Source organism: Cavia porcellus, unplaced genomic scaffold (genome assembly GCF_034190915.1).
Source record: "Cavia porcellus strain 051 isolate PalLab524CR breed Dunkin Hartley unplaced genomic scaffold, mCavPor4.1 scaffold_32, whole genome shotgun sequence".
Taxonomy (NCBI): domain Eukaryota; kingdom Metazoa; phylum Chordata; class Mammalia; order Rodentia; family Caviidae; genus Cavia; species Cavia porcellus.
In genome coordinates, this window is record NW_026947515.1 from 30,049,897 (window position 1) to 30,063,898 (window position 14,002).

The window sequence follows — 14,002 nt, forward strand, 5'->3', positions numbered from 1 at the left end:
TGCGTTCATAGTTACTGGCCAACTTTGGAGCTTCAGAGCCGGCTATGTCATCTTGCACACAAACTGGCCAGACTGGAAGTCTGGCCCTGGAGCCAGGGCAAGCCTAGCAACCCTCTTGCGCCCTCTTTCGGTGTGACAGGCTTCTCCCTCCAGCCTCATCCCTCCCACCCGCTCTGCCCATCCTGCCTACCCCTGCGGCCAATGACTTCCGCTCCAGTCTTGGTCTTGCCCTCAAGGGGCTCTGCTCCTCGGGGAGAGTTCGTCCAGGGGCTGTGCCTTTCAGGCAGCGCAGCCTTTCCTCTAGCTGTGCAGATGCTCCCTGTCCTCCTCCCTGGGTTCCTCTGGGGAAGAAGGCAGGACTTCCTAGAAGGGTTCACGCAGGGAGTCCCCGCAAGGGGCTGGTGCCTGACGGTAAATTTTAACAAGTCAGCCCCAAAGGCCCCAGCTCAGGGCCTGGGTCCTGACCTTCGGCTAGCACGGCTAGCACCTACTCCAACTTCCTGTGATGGGCCACACTAGCAGGACTCAGGGCCCATGAGCAGTCTCATAGATTGAATTAGGGTCTTGCATTGAACCCCATCTCCAACTGTTTCTTTTTGCTTTTGGCGACAGCTCTTGCTATGCAGTTCAGGCTGGCCTTGAACTCACTTTGTAACCCAGGCTGGTCTCAAATTTGCAAGGATCCTCCTGCCTCAACATCCCAAATGCTGGGAGTGAGATTACAGGAGTGCATCACCATGCCTTGCAGCCAGGCTTTTTTTTTTTTTTGGTACTGGAGATCAAAAAAAATTTTTTTTTTTTTTTTTGTCTTTTTCGTTTTTGTTGGTACCAGGGATTGAACTCACGACTGCCTGCAGGTGCTTATGCCACTGAGCTAAATCCCCAGCCTGGAGATCAAATTTAAGCCCTTGCACGCACCTGCTAGGTAGGTGCCTCAGCTGCTGAATCCCCAGCCACTAACTAGCTCTTCTTTAAGGTTTTTCTTTCCAGTTCAGGCAGGCTCTCCTATGTAGTTCGGGCTGGTCTCATGCATGGTTAGTGTGCCTCGGCCTCCTAATGCTGGGATTGCAGGTGCATGCTACCAGGTCATCTCAGAGAAAGGGTGATTTCAACATTCATTTCTCACTATAGCTTGGAGACAACAGCTGAAGCACCTCAGGCTTGTAAAGAGGTCCCTGGTGGAGTATCTCACCCCTACAAGCACCCTGCCACCTCTTCCAAACCTCCAAAACAAGCAGAAGAGACCCTACTCCTTCAGGGGTGTTTATTTCCCGGTCAGAATAGAAGCAAGGACAGGCTCCTCTGCCTGTCAAGGCCTGGGCCTGACAAACACCACTTGGGGACCAGGGAGGGGGAGGGGAGGCACAGGAATCAGCTCCCAACTGTGTGCGCACTTGGTCCCATGTTTGTCCTGGCTGGGTCCAGGGAGGGCCTGCCTGGGGATGGTGGCACTGAGAGCCAGCAGGCCAGCTGGTCCAGAGGACAATATGAATGGAGGCAATAAATACTGACAGGCCAGGCACAAGGTTTTGGGGCCATGGGCCCAGGTGGGACAAGTAAGGCTCAGCAGCTGGCTTTGTCCCCCAAGGGCTCTCTGTGGGGAGGGGGACATGAGCACTGCCTGGGGTGGCAGAAAAGGCAGAGCACACCTGCCTCCCAGATGGGGCTGGGGCACTCAGTTTTGGCAATCTGGCCCTTCCAAAGCCCTGGCTGGAGTAGGGAGAGGGCTGGCCAGGCCCTGGCAGGCTGGGCAGGAGCAAGAGCAGCACACCCCAGGCCTTCCCAGGTCAGCGGGTCACAGACAGGGCAGGGGTGGGGAGACTACATGCTCATGCAGAGAGGGAGTTAGGGTTAGCAAGGCCCCAGCACACGTTCCACATGTTAAGGCATCATGGTTAGACGGTGACTGACAGTGACAAATGGTCTGGGCGGGGGTGAGGGTAGTGGGTGGACTGACCAGGGCCCGGCAGTGTGTACCCCAGCTCAGCTGAGGTGGAAATGAGGCTTGGCAGCCCCACAGAACTCCACACCCTTCTGAAAACCAGGGCCCAGTCTGGGCCTGGGGGAGAACGGGGAAAGGAAATCTGGAGATTGGGGAGGGTCGGGCTGGAGCCCCCCATCCCGACACGGCACAGGCAGAAGCAGCAACGTGACACTAGAGACCATAGGGGCCTGTGGCAGGAGAGCAGGGGACAGGTGGAAGAGTTCCCCGAGATGGACTGAAGGGGAACAACGGTGGGGAGGGGCCCTGTCGGCGCTTTGGCTTGGGGTAGGGTTGGAAATGGGGAGGGTCATGTTTGTCCGTCCATCCGTCTGTCTACCCTGCCCGCCTCCTGGCCAGGCTTCAGTCCTTCCACTCCTTTTTGATGGTGAGATTCCACTCCCAGGACAGATGGTCAGTCTTGTCATCATCTGTGAAGCGGGACTTGATGTTGTAGCTGCCCCGAGCCAGCATGCCCTTGGGTGCCTCCTCCATGGGGGTCAGGAACTCATACTCCTCTGCCCGAGGCCCGTAGCTCCCCACCATGTAGTCGGTCTTGTCAACTGTGGGGCAGAAGGAAGACAATAGCCACTATGTCGCCTGCTCCTCCTGGGAGGCCCTCTGCCTTCCCTCCCCAGGTGCCCACTCACTCTTGACGCCTTTCCGGTAGGTGTGCTGAATATACTTCATGCCAGACACAATCTCCCTGTTAACCTGCAGAGACCCAGGTCAAAGGTCAGTTAGGTTCCCTGGCTCCCTCTCCTGGTGTCCCCCCAAAAGCCTAGGCCTTACCCGGAAAGAGATTTTTATCCGGTACTCCACACCCTCCTTGAGCACAAAGGACTGCTTCTTGAAGCTTTCCAGATCACCTGTGATGGGAGGAGGCTCAGCCCAGGCCTGGGAGGGAGGCCCCAAGTCCTCACTGCAGGCCTCCTTGGGCACCAAGAGTTCCCATCAGGCTCACCAGAGGGTTTAAGACTCGGGAAATTATTTCTAAGGCAGGTGGCAGAGCGCCAATGCCCCAACTTGGGACACTGGTGCCCACTCACCTGTCAAGTCCAGCTCCAGTGGGCCGGGGGCTGTGCTGCACACAAGGGTCAGACGGGTCACGATGACGTTGGGACAGTTGGGGTCTGGAGAGACAGTAGGTTAGAGCTCACCCCCAGAGGCACATAGCCAGGGTAGGGGCAGGGAGCAGAGCACAAGCAGAGAGTGACAGGTGTCCCTGTGCTAGTGCAAGAGCTGCTCCCCAACAGCCACTCACCAGCAGACACGGCCACACGGCCCAGCAGGGCCTCCTTGTACTTGCGCAGGCTCTCATCGTCCTTGTCTAGCTCCTGGATCTCCTGGATGCTCTTCTGGGCTGGGGGCTTGTAGTTGACTGAATGTTCATCCTCCTCATTCTCTGCTGCGATCTGGGCCAACTGCTCTGCTGTGGGTTCCTGCTCTGCCATGCTCACCTCTAGCTTGGGTCTGGGAAACCTAGAGGGGAGGGGGGAGGGAGGGTTGCAGGGCTGTGAAGCTGGGTCACTTTGGGACACTCCCCTACACTAGGGCACCACAGGCTGTGCTAAAGGGGGTGGGTCAAGGGGAGGAGCACAGCTGAATACCTGGCACCCCAGAAAGAAACTTGTCCATCCCCTGTACCGTGATCAGGGGCTAAGAAATGTACACTGTTTTCAAGGAGGTGAGAGTATATGTCGCCCCGTGTGCAGCCCCCGGACCCAGCTGGCAGAGCCACACTAAAGTCCTAGGGTACAGTGGTTTCTGAGCAGCCCAATCCTTTGCCACAAGGAACCCCTAGGCTTGGTTCACAGACTGGGTGTGCCTGAGGGAGTACACTCCAGTCCTAGCCACGTGCAGGATTCAGTCTGTCCCAGCTCACGGTGCGAGTTCAGATTTGGGGGCCACCTGCTATGGAGGGCAGAGGCGCGCGTGGGCTCCAAGCATCCTTAGTGGTTCCCATTTGGGAGGCTCTGTGGCTACAATCTGGGCTACTGCAGCACTCAGCATTCACGGGACCATTCTAGACCCTGGCCGGGGGGCACACAAGAAGGCGTGGACCCCACAGGTACGAACGCAGTCGCCCCCAGATTCCTTTGACCTCGGCTGCTGCATAAACTCGCCAGATCCCGGAGCGGCGCCCAAAGCAATTTCGGATCACCGCGGGCGGCGCAGCAGGCAAAAACGCGCTCTTCCCTGCAGCCTGCCCGAGGCCCGGACTCTGGCGATGCAGGACAGCACGGGGGCTTCCGGCCAGTCCAAGAATTCCGCGGCCCACAGAGCGAGGCCGCCGGCGACAGCATCCCGGGCGCGGCCCGCACTTCCGCAAGAGCTGAAATCTGGGTGGGGTGGGGCGCGCGGCCGGAGCCCGGGGATCGGACCCGACTTAGGAGCTGCCTGCGCGGCCCGGGGTGCCTGGCAGTGTACAGAGCTTGACGCCGCGGACCGGAGTAAAAGACCCGCTCGACTGGGGCCTGTGCTGGGCCCCCGGCCCGGCCCGCCCCACCCCGCCTCGCTCCGCCCCGCCTGCCGTCTCCGCAGCCGGCTCACAGACCCCGAGCGGCACATACCGGCGGCACAAAGGCGGGCTCCCCTCAGCCGCGCGCCCCCCGCCCGGGTACTCACCGGGGGCTCGACCACCGCGCTCGTGCTCCCTCCCGCACCAAGTGACGAACGTCGTCCGCCGCCCGCCGCCCGGACGGCCACTTCCGGGGTCACACAACTTCCGCTCCCGCGGGCGGAGCCGACTGCGCATGAGCAGTGGGTGGGGCGGCGAGCTTCGCCGCCATCTTGCGGCCGGCGCGCCCCGCGTGGGCGGGCGGTTTCCGGAACAGCGGCGACCTGGCGACTTCTGATGTGCTGGGACCTAGCCTTGGGGGCCTTTGGAGCCGAAAGTGGCGGCCCTCCTGATCGGCAGCCTTCGTGGGGTGGCACCTCGCGAGTGGGACCGTCCGGTTGCCGTGGCCCTACGGGGCACACCCATACGTCCCCCTCAGACAGGGGTCGTGGCGCGCACCCCGATCGTGGCTGACCCTGCGGGCTGGGTCAGATCTTGGGCCTCGCGGCCTCTTGCAATAAGTAGTATCCCAGGAACTCGCCTCGCTGTAGAACCCGACGCCCAGCTCAGGGCCGGCAGAGGTCCCTGTGCTGCTGGTGCCACGGACTCCTGGCCCGCTGCCACCTGCTGGGCAGCAGCGCATTGCTGCGGGACACCCTGCGCCACTGTTTTGTTGTGTCTCGGAAGTGGACCCAGCAGGGTATTTTTGGCAAGATCCTCATCTCGGTACTTTTGGGAGGTCTCCCGGTGTTGGAGGGCTGTGTAAGCATTGCCTGGTCTTCGTGTTATGGGATGGGAAGTTTCCATGGCCGGAGGCACTTCCTTCTGTTTTGGTTAAATGAGCGCAGTCGTTTCCAGGCTTTGGGGCTCGGGAATTCTACGCTTGGGTAAGCCAAGTGTTTTTAGATATCCCAAAACCTCTTATCAGAAAATTTCGAACACACTTTATTAGTAATCTACCCCAGTGGGTTTTTTTCTTTTTTGTTTTTTTTTTTTCGTTTTGAGACAGGATCTTCATTGTGCAGTTCAGGCTGGCCTGAGCTCACTTTGTACTCCAGGCAGGTCTCGAACTCACAAGGATCCTCCTGAATACTGGGATTACAGGGGTCCGTCACCACTCCCGGCTACAAGTATACTCCCATGTTACAATGAACTCTGAAACTTAGCAGCTCCATACACCAGCGGTGGAAGTAATTGCAGGCAGTCGGATCAGGGAATAAGCAGTTTGCTGGGGTTTCCTTGTGATGTCTGCTCAGGGATCCTGAGGTCCCAGTTCCTCCTAAGGACGCCCCCTCAGCGGCTGAAAACTGCACAGGCCAGCCCTGACTTCCCCCAAGGGAGGCCTCAGGCAGACAGCTGACAGCACTGGAGAAGAAACTTAGTCCCACAGGCCTGCTGGCAGTATGGCAGGGCGTGGGCACACTAAGGTAAAAGGATGGTGTGAAGCCCCCGGTGGGAGCTGGGCACAGCAGCGCACACTTCCACAACCCAGCACATTGTGAAGCTGGAGGCAGCAGGATCCTAAATTAGAACATGGCCTGGGCTTGCCTGTCTTTTCTTTCTATTGAGACACAATGTTGCTAGGTAGTCCCCACTGGGCTTGAACTCGATGTGTAGCCCAGGCTGGCCTCAGACTCTCAATCCTCCTGCATCAGCTTCCCAAGTGCTGGAATTACAGGCATACACCACCACATCTGGCTTAGCCAGGCAATCTTGCAATTTAAGAGGCACTGTTTCAGAATTTAAAAATAAGTAAAAAAGGCTGGGCATGTAGCACAGTGCAAAGGTACACACACACACACACACACACACACACACACACAGTGCAAACTTTGTTTTTCATACCAGGGATTGAACTCACAACTTTGCATTTGCCAGGCAGGTGCTTATGCCCTTGAGCTAAATACCTAGCCCCCAACTATAAGTATTTCAACATACATGATTTGTTTCTTTGTGACAGGGTCTTGTTATGCAGTCCAGGCTGGTTTCAGCTGTCTTCGAACTCAGGAAGACTTTCCTGCCTCTGCCTCCTGAGTGCTGGGAAAACAGGCACCCACAATGATGGACTCAACATGTATTTTATTCCTAAAGAAAAATGCCCTTCAGGATGTGCCTCAGTAGTAAAATTCTTACCTTGCATGCACAGGGCTCAAAAATCGATTCCAAAACAGTGACTCAGACAGCAGTTCCTCTCCTGTCCAAGGCTTCTGGGGACAGGCCCTCTCGAGGAGCCTCATTCACCCTAATCCTGCACCCAGCTGGGCTTCCTCCCATAAGGTTCCCAGCACAGAACCTTCTGCCAAATTCCTGCGACCTGACCTTGGAGACCCCAGACCAGTCCCAGTGCTCCCATCCGCAGCTCCAGCCCCCATCTGAGACAGCCCATGCTCGAGGTTGGTGCACTTGACCACCTGGAAATGGAAGATCTGCAAGATGCCTGTTGGAGGGGCTGGGGATTTAGCTCAGCGGCATAAGCGCCTGCCTTACAAGCAGGTAGTCGTGAGTTCGATCCCTGGTACCGGTAAAAAAGACCATCTTGGAGAGAAAAACAAAAAAGATTGGATAGTGATCTTTTCTCCCTAGGATGGTTATCTTTTAAAGTATCTTTGCCAATGTCATGACCTAAAAGGATGTCTTATTATTTTAACTTGCTTTTCTCTCATTTTCAAAGGTTAAATATTTTTCTATGCATTAGAAATGTCTTTTGACCTGGCAAGCTCGAGGTTGACTTTGATCCTTAAAACAAACAAAAGAATTGTCTTTTGAGCTGGGTGTGATGGTGTACCCTTGTAATCAATCCCAGCACCTGGGAGGCTGAGGCAGGAGGATTCCAGTGAGTTTGAGGTCAGCCTGGTCTACATAGTAAGTTTGAGGCTAGCCTGAATTACATAACAAGACCCTATTTCAAAAAGAAAAAATTATTTTTTTTATTGGTACAGGGGATAGAACTCACGACTGCCTGCTTACAAGGCAGGTGCTTATGCCGCTGAGCTAAATCCCCAGCCCCCTAAGAAGAAAAAAAATCTTTTGGAGGACCAGGAGTGTAGCTCAGTGGTAAAACAGGTACTTAGCATGCATAAGGACCTGGAGTGGTGTACATCTGTAGTCTCAGCACTCAAGAGATTGACGAGGGAGGATCACTTTGAATTCTAGGTCAGGCTGAGCTACATAGTGAGTTCAAGGGCAGGCTCAACTACAAAGACTGTGTCTACAAAAAAAAAAATTTTTTTTTTCCTAGTACTATGAAAATGAAAAAGAAACCAGAATTGTTTACCAGTGTTCAGTTTGTTCTGACTTTTTAGTATTGATTTGCAGAAGTTTTTCTAAGTCCCTGTTCCCTGGAAAGATAGAAATTCATTGTTTTATGGTACTGCAGATTGACACCAGGGGTGCTCCACCACTGAATTACACTGCATAACTATATATATTTATAGTATGATTATATAATGTAAAATTATATATATATATATATATATATATATATATATAAATAATTTTTTGTCTTTTTTGAGATGGGGTCTCGCTATGCAGTTCAGGTTGGCCTGGAGCTCACTTTGTAGCTCAGGCTGGTCTCCAACTCACAAGGATTCTCCTGCCTCAGCCTCTCAAGGGCTGGGATTATAGGCTTGTTCCACCAGGTCTGGCACCCAGCTACAAACTATTTTTAGTCCAGCGATACCATGGATATCAGTATTTAGTGTTTTCTTAGGAATACCCAATAGGCTGAGTTCTCTGGGTCTTGGAGCTGGTCCTTACCCTGTTACCAGCCCCAGGGCAGGAACAGTCTGTGTTGTACCTCTTTGGAAGATCCATACTTCCCACCTGTACCTGAAGAACTGAGGAAGCCAGGAGACCTTAACTATTTTTATATACATCCTTAACTATTTTTATATACATGTTGTTTCTTTCAGCTGCTCACACTAGTGAGACATGATGTTTACATGTGCCTGATTTATTTCACTTATGAGTATGGTCTCAAGTTGCATCCATTTACCTATAAGTCTCCATTTTATCCTTTATGGCTGTACTCCACTGTATAAAAATACATCTTTTATACCCACTTCTCCTTTTTTACCCACAATGGGTGTATAGGTTGTTTCCAAGATCTAGTTATTAAAATTGTGCTGTTATAAACATGGGTGCACATATATTACCACGGTGTTTTTCTAAGATAACCAGAAAAATAGCTGGGCCAAATGGGACCTCTAGTCCTAGTTTTTTGAGGACTACACATTGATTTCCACAGTGTACCAGTCTGCATTCCCACCAAGAGTGGAGGAGAGTTCCTTTTTCCCCATAGCCCTTCTGGCATTCATTATTGCTTGATTTCTTGGTAATAGCCATTCTTTTTGGGGTGAGGTGAAATCTCAGTGTTGTTTTAATTTGCATCTTTTGAATGTCCAGTGATGTTGAACATTTTTTCACAGATTTGCTGTCTGTATTTTTTCATCTGAGAAGTGTGTATTCATCTCAGATGCCCATTTTTGGACTGAATCTTTAGATCTGGGAGGACTTTTTTTTTTTTTCATTTATGTGTTCTCCATAGTAATCCTTTGTCTGAGGAACAGCTGGCAAACATTTTCTTCCATATTGTGGGCTCTCTTCACTGGGTGGTTTTTTTTTGCTGTGCAAAAGCTTTTCAATAGAGTAAGATCCCAGCTGTTGATTCTTTGTGATAGTTCCTGTGCAGTTGGGGTTTTGTTCATTGAGTCTTTGTCTACACCAATATCTTCAAGAGTTTTACCTACTCTATATAAACTTGGTGTTTATATATTTGCCAAGGACTTAACAAAAAAATATTAAGTCTATTAAATCATTAATGGAGGGGGCTGGGGATTTAGCTCAGCGGCATAAGCGCCTGCCTTGCAAGCAGGCAGTTGTGAGTTCGATCCCTGGTACCGATAAAAAGGAAAAAGACAAAAAAAAAAAAAATCAATGGAAACATTTTTTGGAAAGAGTCACCTTAGCCTCCTGACTGTTACAGTTACAGGTGTGTACCACCATGCTGGGTCATTAATGGAAATTTGAATGACTCAGATTTGTTTTGTCTTTTTGAGACAGGATTTTATTATGCAGTTCAGGCTGGCCTTGAACTCACTTTGTAGCCCAGGCTGGCCTCAAACTCACAGCAATTCTCTTCCCTTAGCCTCCAGAATGCTGGGATTACAAGTGTGCACCACTACACCTGGCTTGAATGATTTATGAGGAATTTATACATTTTTTAAAAAGTAATATGCTCACATTAACCTTTATATCATTAATTATAAAGTATAATTACATTAAGATGCTAATTTTCAAGTAATCAACATGCCACAGTATTTTGTAATTTATTTCTACAACCCACATAGATGACATAAAAAATTAACTTTGAGCCTGGCATGGTAGCACATACCTGTAATCTTAGTACTCAGTAGGCTGAAGCAGGAGGATCACCATGAGTTCCAGGCCAGCCTGATTAAAGAGACCCTGTTTAAAAAACAATCGCAAACAAAAAACCCTCTGGCCCCAGTTGAGGCTTCATAATCCTAAGTATGTATTGAAAAGAAATACTCTGGTAAAGTCTGGTAAAGTCTGGAAATGTCTTAGTTACTTTCTTGTTCCTGAGACACAATACCTGACACCCACTATTGTTTATTTGTCTTTTTTGAGGCAGGGTTTCACTGTCGTTCAGACTGGCTTTGAACTCACTTTGTAGGCCCGACTGGCCTCAAACTCAGGGTGAGCCTCTTGCCTCAGCTTCCTGAGTGCTGGGATTAATACCCATGATTTAAAGAAGAGAGGTTTATTTGGTTTACAATGTGTGGAGGCTTCAGGCCATAGTTGGCTGGCTCCAGGGCAGGGCAGTGTGGTAGAGGGCCTGACAGGAAGGCAGCTGCAAGGCATAAAGGAAATAGGAGGGTTGATCTGTCTCTCAGGCCAGGACACCAGGCTTTACTGCCCAGCATCACACCCAGCTGCACAAGGCACTAGTCCAAGATCATGCACCCTCAATCCGGTCAATTTCCCAAAGCTTCACCTGTGAGTACGTGAGGATTCGGGGGGACATCTAGATGTAAGATTCCACCGTGGGCCTCAAAACACTCATGCACATCCCTTTATGCAAAATGCACATAGTTCATTTCTGAGAATTTCCAAAATACTAACCATTTTAGCACTGCTGGAAAGTCCAAGTTTAAATTCTCCCGAGATTTATGGCAAACTCTTTGCTGCCAGCCACAGTACAAGTGAAATGAAATGGAGTCAAAACAAGACCAAAGGGCTGGGGATTTAGCTCAGTGGCATAAGCACCTGCCTTGCAAAAAAAAAAAAAAAAAAAAAGACCAAAATTCAGCAGGCCAAACATTAAATTTCACAGTTCCCTGTCCAGCATCTGTGGCCCCGCCCCAAGGCCCTCCTATTTGGGCCAGCTCTGCTCCCTCCATCTGTCCTCAGAGGACCCCAGTTCCTGGCTTCTCTAACCTTTCTGGAGTCTTCAGTACACGCTGGGCTTCATGCTTAGCCTCCTACACTGCCCTCTCAGGGATGCACTCCCCACAACATGTGGGTGATGCTGAGCTGTACCAGTGGGAACAGGAGCCTCATTTCCTTCTCTTGGCTCCAGGGGCAGGGCCTGCCTTGCTGAGCCCCACAGGCAGCTGCAATTCTGGAGCATGGTGTCCTGGGGCTCCCTTCACAATCTGAAGCATACACAGGTTCCTGAGGGTCTTGTGATGCCCTCAGGCCACTTTTTCCATTGTATTCTGAAACACTGTCTCAAGGCTGTATTTTCAGCAACCAACCTCTCCTTTGTTCTACCTTTGCAGGCCTTAACTTCACTGAAGCTTCCTTTCTGGCCAAAGACAAAACTTTTTACATCATCCTGCTAGGCCATTTGCTCTTGATTCTCAAGAAGCAGCTGGCTAAAAGCCCCCGTGCCAATGCCTCAACATTTGAGTGCTTTGAAATTTCTTCCTCCGTATCATTGCCCACTGCCCTTAATCTTAAATCCCCTGAGCTCAGTGGCATAAGCATCTGCCTTGCAAGCAGGCGGTCATGAGTTCGATTTCCGGAACCGATAAAAAAAAAAAAAAAAACCTTAAATCCCCTGCAATGTCTCAGCACAGAAATAAAATTTAGACAAGTTTTCTGCAAGAGCAACACAAATGGCGTGGAGTCCAACTGCCAGCATAGTCCTTAGTCCCAAATAAAACCTGAGCCTGGTCTTTTCTGCCTACATTGCTGTCAGCAGTCTGGTCTTCTGAGCTCTGATCAGAATCTCCAATTGTGCAATCCCAGAACTCTAGAGGCTGAGGCAGGAGGATGGTCATCAGTTCAAGGCCAGCCTGGGCTATATGAGTTTATAGACAGCCTGAACTACATAAGGATACCCTGTCTCAAAAAAATAAAATAAAACAGCACCTCAATGTATAACATTTTAGGGATACTTTTCCAGCTGGCTTCTCCAAACCTTTCCAAACTACTACTGCTAGCCAATATTAAAGGCTTGTGAAACACATGATCAGGTAGCATCACAGAAACCCCATTTCTCTGGTACCAAAATCTGTCTTAGTTACTTTCTCATGGCTGAGACATAATTCCTGACATTTAACACATTCACAATGGGGCTCCTCTGATTTGAGTTTGTCAGGTGTTGGGGAATTAACCTGTGTTAGATCCACTTGTAACACAGGGGCACAAGCCACCCAATAAGACAGTCATGCATTTGCCACCTGTGGTTTAAGCCAGTGGGTATAACTTAAAGGAGTAAAGGTTCATTTTGATTCAGTTTCTGAAGAGTTCAGTCCCCAGTAGGCTGCTCCAAGGCAGAGGAGGAAGGCAGGAAGTAGCAAGGGCTTGGGAGGAGGAAGACAGGTATCTACCCTGCTGGCCACAGTGAGCCTCTTCCCCCTGCTTCACCACCCAGCTACAAATCCATCAGTGGGCCAACCCAGTTCTATACCCATGATCCTCATACCTTCCAAAAGCCCCACCTACCAGCACATGAAGCTTTAGGGGGACCTCTCAGTCTTTAGGTCACCAGCGAAATTGTGTAGTCTACATAACAGTACTATATTAATGGTAATATCTTTGTTTTTTTGGTACCAAGAATCAAACTCAGGACCTTGCACTTGCCAGGCAGGTGCTGTGCCACTGAGCTATACCCATGGGCAATATCTATGTATGTAAGAGAATGTCTTTGTTTAAAAAAAAAAAAATTGCGGTAAACCCAACTTTAAGTGAGTTACCAAAAACAAACAAACAAACCACATGTGTGTGTGTGTGTGTGTGTGTTGTGTGTGTGAGATTTAGCTCATTGGTGTAAGTGCCTGCCTGGTTAAGTCATGAGATTCATCCTAATACCAAAACAAAAACAAAAACACTAGGAACAAAAAGTAGTAAACCCTAACCCAAGAGCTGTAGGTACAGAGGAAATCTTTATACTAGTCTCACTTCTTTCCTATGAACTCAAATATCAAAACTGCACAACAGCCCTGCAGAGCATCCAGCCCTAGGGATGGAAACCAGGGCCTCATGCAAGCCAAGCAAGTGCTTTACTACCGAGTGACAACTGCTCAAGCTAACAAAGAAACAGAAACATTCCACTCTGACACAAACAGAGATGTAGGGGAGGCCAGCGATGTGAATTTCAGCAAGGGCATAGTAAGAGAGGAGACAAACACTTCTATAAAATGGTGCAATGAGTGTTAGGTGCCCATTACTCTGACAAAACACCTGAAATAACGAACTTACAAGGCAGAATAATTTATTTCAGCTCCTAGTTTCAGTCCAGGGTCAGCTGCCAATTGGTTGTACCTGTGGTCACGCAGTGCACGAAGCAGAGATGGCCAGGAAGATGGTAGGGCCCTGAGTACACAACCCCAACAACCTGCCATCCTTCTGTTTCTACCTCTCAATAGAAGCACAGACTAGGGGCTGGGGATTTAGCTCAGCGGCATAAGCACCTGCCTTGCAAGCAGGCGGTCATGAGTTCGATCCCCGGTACCGATAAAAATGAAAAAGACAAAAAAAAAAAAAAAAAGCAGCAGACTAGAGATCAAACCTTTGAAAACATGGGTTTCTGGGGAACATTGAAAATCCAAACTGTAAGGGCTGGAGATTTAGCTCAGCAGCATAGCACCTGCCTGGCAAGCATGAGGTTGTGAGTTCAATCTGCAGTGGGGGTGGGGGAGGCAGGGCGGGAATTTAAACTATAGCAGTACTCAGCAATACGGCAGAGTGTGGCAGCACATGCCTCTAATCCTAGCTACTGAGGCTGCTGAAGCAGCATTGCAAGTGTGTGAGGTCAGCATGCTTACTTCAGAGAAACCCTGTGTCACAAGAAAAAGGGCTTTGGCTTAGTGGTACAGTGCTTCCCCAGCATGTTTGAGGCTCTGTCTCCAATACAGCAAAGCAGCCAGCCAGAGCTGGATGGGGCGGCACACACATGCAATCCCAGCTGCTTGAGGGATGGAGGTAGAAAG

At 50.4% G+C, this 14,002-nt stretch overlaps 1 protein-coding gene across 1 annotated transcript; it reads right to left on the reverse strand.

Annotated features, from left to right (window-relative positions):
* Nucleotides 1-1,249: 1,249 nt before the first annotated feature.
* Arhgdia (Rho GDP dissociation inhibitor alpha) lies at nucleotides 1,250-4,806 on the reverse strand. The gene is made up of 6 exons (XM_003464812.5): nucleotides 4,610-4,806; nucleotides 3,246-3,463; nucleotides 3,031-3,114; nucleotides 2,774-2,850; nucleotides 2,632-2,695; nucleotides 1,250-2,544 (listed from the first exon to the last, which is right to left on the reverse strand). Exons 2-6 carry the CDS (start codon nucleotides 3,433-3,435, stop codon nucleotides 2,345-2,347), a joined length of 615 nt encoding a protein of 204 aa, XP_003464860.1. The 5' UTR covers nucleotides 3,436-3,463; nucleotides 4,610-4,806; the 3' UTR covers nucleotides 1,250-2,344.
* Between the last annotated feature and the right edge of the window lie 9,196 nt (nucleotides 4,807-14,002).